Here is a 14078-nt window from a genome sequence, read left to right on the forward strand (position 1 = left end):
AGGGCTGGCAGCCTCACAGACAAAACACGCTACAGTAGCAGGAAAGTTGGGGAGGGAGGAGGAGAGAAAAATGCGACCGTCATGACCGAGAGCAAGAAAGCAAAAAAAGGCAAAAAAAAAAAGGACTACAGATCTTTCCAGCAAAGATAGATCATCACCTTGTATTGACTCAGGACATGCTGACAGACCAGAGAAGACAGGAGTGACAGCAGGAAAGACTTTCCAGGTCGCAAAAGCAGATTTCTTCCCTCTTCCAGCAAAAGATGAGATAGTGTCACACCCAGTGACTGCACAGAAAAATGGCAATGCTAGACATGTTTCAAGATGCCCAAGAATGCCAGTAATTGTGTGAGCTGGTATATACCGTTGGTGTTTTCCAACTCCAACTCAACCCAAAGCTCCTATACATGCAAGCGGTGCATATTTGCTATGACAAGAGATCAAATGTAGACACTGGTGATATAATATTTTACCTCTCTGGCCTTTAAAAGAGCTTCTGGGCACCACAATCATGTGTATGAGCATTCTAGAAGTAACTATATATGAGAAATGCGTTATAATATTATGATATCTTGGCAAAAAATTAGCAGTATGTATTAAAATCCATATAATTGCCCTCAAAGCAAGATCCAGCTGGGGTCTCGATTTTATATGAAACCTAATACCCTAAGCTACTTCTGTACGAAATCTGGCACTTTTATCACAATGTGAATGATTTCGCCAAAATATGTCCCTTAGCTGCTGGACTATAATGGGTAGATATGGTATCAAGGATAGGAATGGGGAAGGACAGATGGTAGTTGATTTTGTAAGAAGGATGGAAATGGCTGTGGTGAACATGTACTTTAAGAAAAGGGAGGAGCACAGGGTAACATGTAAGAGTGGAGGAAGGTGCACACAGGTGGACTACATTCTTTATAGGAGATGCAAGCTAAAAGAAATCAGAGACTGTAAGGTGGTGGCAGGAGAGAATGTTGTCAGATAGCATAGGATGGTTGTTTGTAGGATGACTTTAGAGGTAAAGAAGAAGAAGAGAGTGAGAGCTCAACAAAGGATCAGATGGTGGAAGCTGAAGGAGGAAGACGTCTGTGAAATTTAGCGAGCAGGTGAGAGAAGCACTGGTTGGGGGGGAAGCAGTTCTGGACAACTGGAAAAGTACTGCAGATGTGGTGAGGGAGACAGCGAGGACAGTACTGGGTGAGACATCTGGACAGTGGAAGGAAGACAAGGAGACTTGGTGGTGGAATGAAGAGGTCCAGAAAACCATAAGGAGAAAGATGCTGGCGAAAACGTTTTGGGCTAGTCAGAGAGATGAATAAAGTATACAGGAGTACAAGGAGATGCGGCGTAAGGTGAAAAGAGAAGTGGAATTTTTATTTAATTGTTTTTCTGTTTGTTTGCTTATTTTTCAGTAGTTCTACATGATTTTGGGATTCATTGGCCATCAACTCCATGAATAGTGATAACAAATGCATAAAATGTCAAGCAATTAGGTTTGTAGTTTATTGGATGTTCTTTTTGTAAAAATATATTTCATCCTAAATGTGCACTTTTTTATGACAGCATTAAGGAAACAGATTGTACATGGTTCTGTGAAAGTTGTTGCTTAATGTTCCCATTCTCTTCACTTAAAGAGTTTGAAAGACATCTTCTTGATAACTATGATGGTTTTGCTGTTAACGAGACCTTGTTATTCAATCCATTTGAACTTGATCAAGATGATGTAACTCATAGATTACAAGCTGATCCTGATATGAACTTTTTCTCTAATGTAAATAAACCCAATTCATGTGATTATTATGACAAACTTAAATTCAAACACCTTCTACAATCTTATCCTAATACTTAGAAAACATTTTCAGTCTTACATTTAAATATTCAGTCTTCAATTTGACACATTTTATATCCTCTTTGAATCATGAGTTTTCTGTAATCGCCCTTACAGAATCATGGCTGACTGAGCAGTGCAAAGACACTGGCTTGTATGAATTACCATTTTATAACTCTACTCACTTTGTCAGACAACAAAGGTCTGGAGGAGGAGTCTCAATATTTGTACATAAAAATCTGGATTTCAATGTCTGATTTGATCTTATGAACTTAAGTGAATCTGATTTAGAATCAATTTTCATTGAAATATTGTCTGAGAGTAGAACAAAAAAATCTTATCAGCTGTATTTATAGGTCACCAAATACGGATGTTGTGAATTTCAACCAGTGTTTTTCAAATATTCTGGAAATAATTAACAGAGAGGATAAGATCTGTCAAATTCTTGGTGACTTCAATATAAATTTGTTCAATAAGGAAACACATAGGGAACATTACACTATGTAACAAATTTTTATTTTTGTTTTGTTCCTGGGTACACAGTGTGTTTTCCTAACCTGTTATGCCTTAAATAAATAGAAAATAGCTGTTATTCCACAGACACTTTGCTTCTGTGATCAGGACAATGACATTTTGAAATTTGTCTGTTTTCAAGAATATTCTCGATTCGCCTTCACTACTACTGAGTAGTCTTCTAGAATATTCTTTAACTGCTAGAACTGTCCAGAATTTTCTAGAAGTTTCCAGAATTATCTAGAAAATTTCAAGAAACTTTTAGAACTTTCTAGAATGTTAAAAAAAAAAAAAAATCAAAGTTTCTGCTGAATGTAGTTATTTTTCCATAGACTTTAGACATAAGCAGTTGAAATATAACACTTAGAAGCCAGGAACAAAAATTGTGTTACATAGTGTTATTATCACTTTACCGAGACGTTTCTAGGCCGGTATCGTAGATTTACATCGATGCTATCTGGCTATATCCACCCGCTGTGCGTAAACAAATGATGTCATAGCGCGCACGCAGCCCATGAACTGTCTGCAGAGGAAAACATAAAAAGGCGAGAAGTGTGTGTATTGGTCCCAATATGGATATTCCGGATGATTTTCTCATGGATAGTACAACAATGAACAGCAGCCAAAGCAGCCAGCTTTATGAGGACGCACTGCCGAATTTGGAGAGCAGCGCGTGCCAGCCATGACAAAAGTTAAAGTGAGCCAACTTGTTATGTACGCGTTACGTGTTGTGTATCTCAGTAAGTGATAATAATGCAAACAACATGCAGTTGTCATGCAGTATGCATTTTCTGAGTCCCTCCGTTCATGTCCAGTCACCCAAAATGACAGATATTCGCTCTTGTCTAACTCGGGCGAATATCTGTCATTTTGGGTGACTGGACATGGACGTCAGGCCTCTAAAAATGCATACCGCTCTCCAAAAGCATGTTATTGTATTATTCTTCTACATTAATAGATAATGTTTTATTCAATAATTTAAATTATGTAATTAAATCTGGTATATTGTTTACTGATATTTCAGATCATTTTCAAATATTTCAAATTGTGGAATTGAATAATTGTTATATGCCAAACAAGAAATCAACCATGTATTGTAGAAATTAATGGAGAGTATTTCCTTTGATTATATATATATATATATATATATATATATATATATATATATATATATATATATATATATATATATATATATATATATATATATATATATGGAAACAGACCCCAATTTAGTGTATCAGGTGTTCATGCAAATGTTCAATGAAGTTTATGAAAAATCATTTCCAATCATTAAGTTAACTGGTGATATATCCAAAAAGAAAAACCCGTGGTTTTCTAGGGGACTACAAAAATCCTTATTCAGAAAAAACAAGTTGTATAAAAAAATATTTATCATCTCCTTCACCGTTAAATTTATATACCTATAAATTCTAGAAAAATAAATACACTTCTGTACTCAGGCCTGCAAAGAAGAAATATTTTAGTGATAATTTTCAAAAGTCAATAAATGATATCAAAGGGACCCTGAAAATAATCAATGAACTACTTAAGAAGAAAAAATGTTCATCAAAATATCCGTCAACTTTCTCAGATGGATCTAAAAGCTTTTCTGATCCCTTTGACATTGCTTGTAAGTTTAATATTTTTTTCAAAGGTTGGTGCTTCTCTTGAGAGAAAAAAAAAAAAATAGATTCCACAAATATTAATCTGGTTGATTACATTAAAGGTTCATTTCCATCTGTGAGTGAATTTGAACCCAGAAATTCCACTGAGGTTTGTGAAATTATCGCTGGACTACGTCCATCTGCAGCTGGTCATGATGGAATAAATACATCTACTGTAAAATGTGTCATACATGAAATTTCCGAACCACTTACATATATTTTTTCATTAAGTGTTTTTTTTTCCAAGATGGTACTGCTGACGCAGCTGCCTGTTATTTCAGCTCTGCCCCCCCCCCCCTTTCCTACTTTCACTATTTTTAATACTTTTTAATAGTGATTATTTGTCTTTATTTGCAGTGGGTGGTACACTGTGCAATATGCACATGGGAAACCGACTGTTGTTACTCTTGTGATTATTTTCATGCTGTTTTCTGCACTATTTGAGGCAGCGCGGGAAAATTTGTTTCCAGCTCCGGACGTCCCATTGTTTATAGCCGGGATCAGCTGCTTGAAATTAATCCTCCAACCTGGCTTTAATTAATCCTTTGACAAGCCTGAAATTAGTCTTTTAACAAGCCTGAAATTAATCCTCCAACAAGCCTGAAATTAGTCCTTTAACAAGCCTGAAATTAGTCCTTTAACAAGCCTGAAATTAGTCCTTTAACAAGCCTGAAATTAATCCTCCAAGAAGCCTGAAATTAATCCTTTAACAAGCCTGTAATGTACAGAAGCATATTGTATTCACTGGATAAAAAGAAATTTGACCAAAGATCTCGTAATTATGAGATCAACCTATTATTTATTTATTTATTTTCTGTGTGTGTGTGTGTGTGTGTGTGTGTGTGTGTGTGTGTGTGTGTGTGTGTGTGTGTGTGTGTGTGTGTGTGTGTGTGTGTGTATGAATTTGACCACTGAAAAAATTTGACCACTGAATTATGAGAAAATATCTCATAATTACGAGAAAAGATCTCATAATTACGACATCAGGAGCTCATAATTATGAGATCAAGCTATTTTTTTATTTTCTGTGTGTGTGTGTGTGTGTGTGTGTGTGTGTGTGTGTGTGTGTGTGTGTGTGTGTGTGTGTGTGTGTGTGTGTGTGTGTGTGTGTAATCGCTTCCGTACTTCCAGTCCCTCAGTAAAGACAAGCATGAGAATGCCTGAGTCATAATCAAAAATAGGCCAATTTGTAACCTCTGACACTGCATTGTGATCCACACCACGGCGCACACAAAGTGTGGATTTCCCACTAAACTGTTGCTGGATGAATGAAACTCCTCCAGCGAGGCGAGGCACAGCTCGGGCACACAGACTGGCATGTGCCCGGGTGGGAGTGAGCCCCGCTGTGTCCCTCAGTGGTCGGTGGGTCTGTGTGAGTGAAAGCTGGAAGTCGCCCCGTGCTCCTCCCTGGACATTCATCCAGGAGCACTTCAGGGGGAAAATCCACACTTTGTGTTTGATTATAGTGTGTTATCATCGGCTGAGCTCAGCCCGCTTCTTTACTGAGGGACTGGAGGTACGGAAGTATATACAGTATATAAAACAATTTAGACACCTGATCTTTTCTCATAATTACGAGATCCTGATCTCGTAATTACAAGATCAGTGGTCAAATTTTTTTTTATCCAGTGAATACAATACGCTTCCGTATAATCCTTTAACAAGCCTGTAATCAGTCCTTTCATGAACCTGCAGTTAATTCTTTAACAAGCCTATAATTAATCCTTTAACAAGCCAGTAATTAATCCTTTAACAAGCCTCTAATCAGTCCTTAAACAAGCCTGTAATTAATCCTTTAACGAGTCTATAATTAATCCTTAACAACCCTGCAATTAATATTTTAACAAGGCTGAATTTCATTTTTTTTCATTTCATTTGTTTTGGCATATGGTTGTCTTACTTGACAGGTTGGACGTGTTTGCTGCCCTGTAGGTGGCACTGAATCCTGACAGATTGTTGAATTCATCAGAGGAAAACTCGACAGTCGATTGGTCACTGAACAGCCATATTGTCCCAGGGGAGGTGGAGCCTGACAGCTCAGCTGGATGTCAGAGAAACATTGCGACAAATTGTTTAATCCAGAATTAGTCCAGCGGATAAAGGAAAAATCATTCAAAATGTGATAAAAGCACCAAAATTGGCAGAGATGTTCTTCATGATATGGAGATTAATTTAAGCTTGGGACCCACATCAAAATCTATCTTGGTTAGTCAGACCAGAGAAAAACAATTTTAGGCCTAAAATAGCAAAATTGTGAAAATCGTGCAGATTCCAGGAGGTGGACATGTTTCAACAATAACTTGTACCTGACTGTTATAACCAAATGAAGTGTACAAATTTGCCATTTGTGTCAAAAATATCCAAATATACAAAAATATACCAACTAATTTTCCATTAAGCCTTGGATAAGCAGTATGCTGGGTTTGATAAGGGGTATAGGAAAAGATCCCTAACAAATTTTATGATCGAGTGGATTGTTTCTGTGTAGGCTCTCAGTTGTCCAGGTGGTTTCCATAGTAGAGAAGCTTGAATCTTCAACGGACTGGGTTGCTTGACGCGAGGATGTTTCGCTTCAAATCGCAGAAACTTCCTCAGCTAAAATTCTTGCTCTGGAAGTCTGACTTCTGTCTGACTCTTGTAGAGATGAATAAACAGAAGCCAACAAAAGCTGGAGTTTTAAACCTAACCAGACCCCTCCTACTGAGAGGCAGACTGCTATAGGCTAGTGACTAAACAATAGCTCTAATTAGCAACTAATGTGCTCTAGTTAGCACTCTCCTAATGACAGAGCAGCTGTCCCTCCTAATGATGGGATGAATGCCTTTCCTGATTGCTCCCTTGATGACTCTCCTGTTGACGTGAATGACTCATTACCATGAACAAAAGACTGAAACTCCTTTGACCTGAGTACCCCATTGTAAACAGGGGATAAAGTGTGTCTCAGACCCCCTCCCCGGTTAAGGCTGGGTTTCAAACGTTTCACAAAGAATGCCTCCTTGACCCCTCTCTCAAACCATTTCTTCTCTCTGGCTAATATTTTAACTTCCTTGTCCTCAAACGTGTGGTTAGTGTCTTTAAGGTGGAGCTGAACTGCAGACTGATGTTTTGTTTTGTCTCCGAAACAAGAGGCAGACAAGAAGAAGACAAGAAGACAAGAAGAAGAGGAGTGTGTGTCTCCCTTATTTAGCAGGAGTAGGGGAAAAACTACAGAGGATCTTCAGACAGCACAAAATCCCAGTTACTTAAACCGGTTAACACCTTGAGACAGAAATGAGTTCACCCTAAGGACAGGATCCCTAGTTACAAACAGAGCAATGTAGAGTATTCTATCAGATGTCAGGAAAACTGTAACAAACACTACATAGGTGAGACTAAGCAACCTTTACACAAAAGGCTATACCAGCACCGCAGAGAGGGCGCCAGTGGACCTCAGTCTGCAGTTCATCTCCACCTTAAAGACACTAACCACACGTTTGAGGACAAGGAAGTTAAAATATTAGCCAGAGAGAAGAAATGGTTTGAGAGAGGGGTCAAGGAGGCATTCTTTGTGAAGCGTTTGAAACCCAGCCTTAACCGGGGAGGGGGTCTGAGACACAATTTATCCCCTGTTTACAATGTGGTACTCAGATCAAAGGAGTTTCAGTCTTTTGTTCATGGTAATGAGTCATTCACGTCAACAGGAGAGTCATCAAGGGAGCAATCAGGAAAGGCATCCATCCCATCATTAGGAGGGACAGATGCCCTGTCATTAGGAGAGTGCTAACTAGAGCACATTAGTTGCTAATTAGCGCTATTGTTTAGTCACTAGCCTATAGCAGTCTGCCTCTCCTTAGGAGGGGTCTGGTTAGGTTTAAAACTCCAGCTTTTGTTGGCTTCTGTTTATTCGTCTCTACAAGAGTCAGACAGAAGTCAGACTTCCAGAGCAAGAATTTTAGCTGAGGAAGCTTCTGCAATTTGAAGCGAAACGTCCTCGCGTCAAGCAACCCAGTCCAGTCGAAGATTCAAGCTTCTCTACTATTGAGTGGATTGCATTTCAAAACTTCATGTTGTGACCAGATAATTGTGTGTAATCCAGAAAGCACTAATAACTTTTCTACCTCTTTTTACTGTAATAATAACAGCCATCTGTAACAACTATAAAACTACCTAAAAAGTGCCATGTGTTACTGTAATTAAGGGGTACTGGTGATATAATCCTGTTCTGAATGAACATGTATAAATATTTCTGGAAAAATGACATCAAATAAATACTGAGATTATGTATGTTTATTACATAAATTATTAATGCCGATTTCTGAACTATTTAGTCTATTCTAACTGCTAAATTCAGCTAAAATAGGCTTATGGGTTTGTCAAAAAATAATACAAGGGGCACATATCCAAGTGACCACTCTGGTCATTCAAGCACTGAACTGCTTTTTCAAACATTTTTAACTCTTCCATTGAAAAACATCAGAGGATGATACCAACTCAGTTGTGGAGGGTCAACTGTCAAACAGCAATGGTGATATTATAGTAATTTAATGCTGATGGCAGCTACCACTACAGAAGCAAAGAGCAGTGCAGGGTAAACTTGCTCTATAGCATTTGCAGAGGCCCCTGCACGCTTTATTGCATCCACATTTAATCAGCTCCTGGCAAGCTTTTGAAGCTTCTTGAAATGTGGTCCACTTTGGAGTCCATCTTCCATCAGTAGGTTGCCATCCCCAGTCTTGTGGGCTAGGTAGCTGCTGTAGTGATTGTAGGCACTGTCCCCAGATATGCCCACCTTGATATGCAGCTCTCTTCAGGTGTTCCTGAAGAGCATCTTGAGTTGGTATGTTCTCAATGATCAGGGCATCATGTGCAAATATTGTTTGTTGGGCATGGTTTACACTGGTATCAGGGCTGGTCCTCTTGTACAGAAGGACTACAGATCTTTCCAGCAAAGATAGATCATCACCTTGTATTGACTCAGGACATGCTGACAGACCAGAGAAGACAGGAGTGACAGCAGGAAAGACTTTCCAGGTCGCAAAAGCAGATTTCTTCCCTCTTCCAGCAAAAGATGAGATAGTGTCACACCCAGTGACTGCACAGAAAAATGGCAATGCTAGACATGTTTCAAGATGCCCAAGAATGCCAGTAATTGTGTGAGCTGGTATATACCGTTGGTGTTTTCCAACTCCAACTCAACCCAAAGCTCCTGTACATGCAAGCGGTGCATATTTGCTATGACAAGAGATCAAGTGTAGACACTGGTGATATAATATTTTACCTCCCTGGCCTTTAAAACAGTTTCTGGGCACCACAATCGTGTATGAGCATTCTAGAAGTAACTATATATGAGAAATGCGTTATATTATATTTTTGCAAAAATTAGCAGTATGTATTAAAATCCATATAATTGCCCTCAATGCAAGATCCAGGTGGGGTCTCGATTTTATATGAAACCTAATACCCTAAGCTACTTCTGTACCAAATCTGGCATTTTTATCACAATGTGAAAGATTTCGCCAAAATATGTCCCTTAACTGCTGGACTAAATAAAAAAAATAGAAGCTTCAATCACATCAACAGAGGTCAGGTCACACATTTTAATTTGTTTAGGCCATTTCAAATACAAAAAGTGAATCAGGCTTCTCAATATAAAAAAGTTATCTTCTTTAAACTCAAACTGAAAACAAATCTCTACAACTTGATATCAATATAAAATATAAAACATAAAATATAAAAGCCAAGATGTTGGGATGCATGAGTTATGGAACACTGTGGTTATAATTCCTGTCAATAATCTGTCTTGTTGCTTCAGTGAGTCCAACCATATATTTGTTCCATCTACTGATCCTGCTCCTGATCCAGATCCTGCTTCTGACTCTGCTCCTGATCCTGTTTCTGCTTCTGATCCTGTTTCTGCTCCTGATCCTGCTCCTAATCCAGATCCTGTTTCTGCTTCTGCTCCTAGTCCTACTCTTGCTCCTGATCCTGCTTCTGCTCCTGATCCAGATCCTGCTCCTGATTCTGATCCTGCTCCTGATCCTGCTCCTAATCCAGATCCCACTCCTGAATCTGCTCCTGCTGCTGATCCTGATTCTGTTCCTGATCCTGATTCTGATCCTGCTTCTGACCCTGCTCCTGATGCTGATCCTGCTCATGATTCCTGCTCCTGCTCCTGATCCAGATACCTGCTGCTAATTCTGCTCTTGATCCGGATTCCTGCTCCAGATGCTGGTTCTTCCAGCTGACAGCTGTAAACGTACCTATCAGTCGTTTCTTCGGTCCAACACCTTCATAAACTCTCAGAGTGTCACTTTGTTCCTCTGTGTCAAAGTGCTGGAAGATGATCTGAACAGAATGTTCACTTGGCACTCTGTAAAATCAAAATCAATCAATCAATCAATCAATCAATCAATCAATCAATACAGAGTAACTGTCTTTACTCCAACCATTATTTCATTAAACTGGAAACTCAGAGAGGACAGACCTTCAACCAGCCCCACATAACCCATTTAATTTGTGTCAAATTCTCAGCAATCTGACAGAGAACTTGACAGCTCTGACAGCTCACTTATCTTTCATCCTGCTTCAGCCTGTGACCTTTCATACTTTGACCTTTGACAGACTGCTGAACTTAGGCCCTGTTTGATGAAATTTGCCTGACATTTGAACTATCCAAAAATCCTGATTTCAGGATCAAAGAATTCAGCATTGGTTTTGAAGCACCAAAGGCAGGATCCAAATCAATGGAATCAGGATCAAAGATCACAGGTCAAAGTTCAGAGTTCAAAGGCAAGAGCTACTCTTTGGTCTGGAACCACACAGAAAATGATTTTCTTTCAACTATCACTGGAATTCATTCATGTCCTTTTGAGACAGACAGACAGAATAATGGACAATGAGATCCTGGCTCAGACTTCAGGTTTCACGAACAGGATGTCAAGTCAAGTCTTGGAGCATGTGCTGGGACATGAAGACATTATGGAACCACCCTGGGTCCTGGTTAGTAACCATGCAGACAAACAACCGGTTCATTTATCATCTCTAACAGAACCATTTATCTGCCACAGCCAGCTGAAACCTGGACATGCCCTTGTCCTTCTCCAGTCTCTGGGGTCCTCCACATTGAATCACTTGTGTCCTGGATCATGTCCAGAGAAACTCCCCATGTGGACTAAATGTGGTGGCTGATGTTCCCTCACAGTGTCAGTGATCCTAAGTAACCCTTCATTGGACACAGTCATTCCAGCAGGACCCAAAGATCCTCCACAGAGACCTGGGACCAAAGACATCCAGTCCTTACCTTATGACACTGGTTAGAGTTCAAGTCTGACAGCCAGGCAGTCAGAGCTAGATCTTAGTCTAGATCCAGAACCATCACAAACCCAAAGACTCTGAGTCCTCACTATGCTTCACAAGTGCAGCAATCAGAAGTTCCATCAATAAACCTTTCCTCATCAACAAAAGCACCTAAGCCACTGGTATCCAACACCCAGTCCAACACCCAGTCCATACAAGTACTGAAGAGTGGAGGAGCAAAAACACAAAGTGATTTTGGACTTTGGACATTTCGATGGAAATCATGTTCTTCAGATAACTTATCAAAAATTTACCGGATGATCCAGCGACAAAAGCTGCTGCTGTTGTATGATGGCTGAGCCGCATTTGCAGAGCGAAAGGAGCCGCTGGACCCCATCAAGAGAAACTGTCCATCACAAGTTGTTGCTATAGAAATAATGAGAATGTCACAGAAAAGATCTGCTATCTATAAACTTGATACCACAACTCAGTAAGTCACCGACCGCACTGAGCACCGTCTTCATCAGAGCCATCAGGACAGTCATCCACACCGTCACAAAGCCGATCAACGGGAATACAGGTCCACCAATCCCTGCAAGACGTCTGATGGGGAGGACATGCCCCTACACAAAAATGACCATGCCTTAAAATAGTCAGTGTGAATCTCGAGATTTTATTCCCTTTGGAATCCACAAACTTTTAAAAAACATAATTAAAAAAAAACACCAAAGACACTAACCTGTTGCTGTCATGATAGTCGTCAGGTCATGTTTTAGGAATAGTTGTCAGATTACCTGTTACTGGGGTGATAGTTGTCTGGCCGTGTGTGAGGGATAGTTGTCAGATCACCTATTACTGGGGTGATAATTGTCAGATCATCTGCTGTTGGGGTGATAGTTGTCAGGTTACCTGTTACTGGGGAGATAGTTGTCAGGTCACCTGTTACTGGGGTGATAGTTGTCAGATCACCCGTTGTTGGGGTGATGGCTGTCAGACCACCCGTTGTTGGGGTGAGGGCTGTCAGACCACCCGTTGTTGGGGTGAGGGCTGTCAGACCACCCGTTGTTGGGGTGATGGCTGTCAGACCACCCATTGTTGGGGTGATGGCTGTCAGGTCACCCGTTGTTGGGGTGAGAGCTGTCAGGTCACCCGTTGTTGGGGTGAGAGCTGTCAGGTCACCCGTTGTTGGGGTGATAATTGTCAGGTCACAAGCTGCTGGGTGATAGTTGTTAGACCATCTGTTGTTGGGGTGATATTTGTCAGGTCACAAGTTACTGGGGTTATAGTTGTTAGACCACCTGTTGTTGGGGTGATAGTTGTTAGACCACCTGTTGTTGGAGTGATAGTTGTTAGACCACCTGTTGCTGGGGGTGATAGTTGTTAGGTCACCTGTTGCTGGGGGTGATAGTTGTTAGGTCACCTGTTGCTGGGGGTGATAGTTGTTAGGTCACCTGTTGTTGTGGTGATAGTTATCAGGTCACCTGTTACTGGGGTGATAGTTGTCAGACCACCTGTTGTTGGGTTGATAGTTGTTAGGTTGTGTTTTGGGCAAGATGGATTTTGGGTCACCTGTTGTTGGTGTTAGAGTTGTTGGGTCACGGGTTGCTGGTTTGATAGTTGTTGGCTGTCCTGTTGTCTGGTCTTCTTTATCTGTAAGTACGGAATGTAAATGTAAAATAATCATCTTAAAATTCTATATTTTCATTCAGTCACTGGTTCAGTCATTTGACTCACACAGCTGCATTGAAAGTCTTCTTACAAACACCATAACTGCATGGTTTGGAAATGCCACTTCTAAAGAAAAAAAGGCTTTGAATAGAGTGGTTCCTTCAGCGAGTAGGACTATTGGTGTGTAACTGTCTGTCTTGGAGGATGTGAGTGCAGGTGACTCACTAGCCTTGAGCCTCGAAGTACTTTCAGACGTGACACAACAACAGAAATAAAAGTCTTGAATCCAAAACTCAAGTTTGATGTCTTTCTTTACTGGAACTTAAACTCATACAAAACAAAAGGTGAATTCTTAACTCCTATCTACATAATTATCTCTATGCGATGTGACGGTCAAAAGACTGTGATGCTTCTATGGCTCGCGGCTTCTGTTCTGACATTCTTCATGCGTCCTGACGGTTTTATATAAAATCAGCAGCCAATCAAATTGCACCACAGTATCTAGTATCTAGGTAAAACTTTACATACTAAATAAATTCTTATATTCCTAAATATGCATGCAATAATTCTTATGTTCCTAAATTAACTTAAATTCTGTAAAGTATTAATTCTAAATATAAACTCTAACTACATAAATGTACATATTCCTTAAAATGGCTCTAACAGAGGACATTTGCAAAAAAAGACTTCAGTCCCGGTCTTTGGCCATTACTAAAGACCTCCTGCATCCTGCCAGGGACCTGTTTGAGCTTCTTCCCTCGGGTAGGCGCTATCGGTCTATTAAATGTGGGACATCATGTTCCAGTAAAAGTTTCTTCCCACAAGCTGTGGCAATGATCAATACTCTGTGACTAGTTTTAAATGTATCTTAAATTATTTTGTTGCTTCATCAATTTTATGGAGTTTTTTTTTATGTCTTTTATGTCTTTTTATTGTTTTGTATATGTCTTGCTAGTGCACCTTGAGCTCCTTGCACTATTTTTCCAATGTGGTTTTAATACTGCAAATGGCAAATAAACTTGAACTTGAACTCAGTCAACCTTAGTGTCCTCCTGCTTCTCCTGGGAGAACCTACAGTGTTCTTGAGCCACATCCTTCCATTCAGCCATTTTCTGAACCCACTTACT

At 39.9% G+C, this 14078-nt stretch overlaps 1 protein-coding gene across 1 annotated transcript in view; it reads right to left on the reverse strand.

The window, feature by feature from the left end:
- The window catches only part of LOC117517266 (enteropeptidase-like), a 213141-nt gene extending 200765 nt beyond the window's left edge, over positions 1 to 12376 (reverse strand). The window contains exons 1-5 of the mRNA XM_034178213.1: positions 12193 to 12376; positions 11787 to 11906; positions 11598 to 11709; positions 10248 to 10357; positions 5909 to 6049 (exon numbers count right to left, since the gene is read on the reverse strand). Of these exons, the coding sequence (XP_034034104.1) occupies positions 5909 to 6049; positions 10248 to 10357; positions 11598 to 11709; positions 11787 to 11906; positions 12193 to 12376 (667 nt within the window). The remainder of the gene's footprint in view (positions 1 to 5908; positions 6050 to 10247; positions 10358 to 11597; positions 11710 to 11786; positions 11907 to 12192) is intronic.
- Positions 12377 to 14078: the final 1702 nt, after the last annotated feature.

The sequence above is a fragment of the Thalassophryne amazonica genome, chromosome 9 (genome assembly GCF_902500255.1).
Source record: "Thalassophryne amazonica chromosome 9, fThaAma1.1, whole genome shotgun sequence".
In the NCBI taxonomy this organism is placed as follows: domain Eukaryota; kingdom Metazoa; phylum Chordata; class Actinopteri; order Batrachoidiformes; family Batrachoididae; genus Thalassophryne; species Thalassophryne amazonica.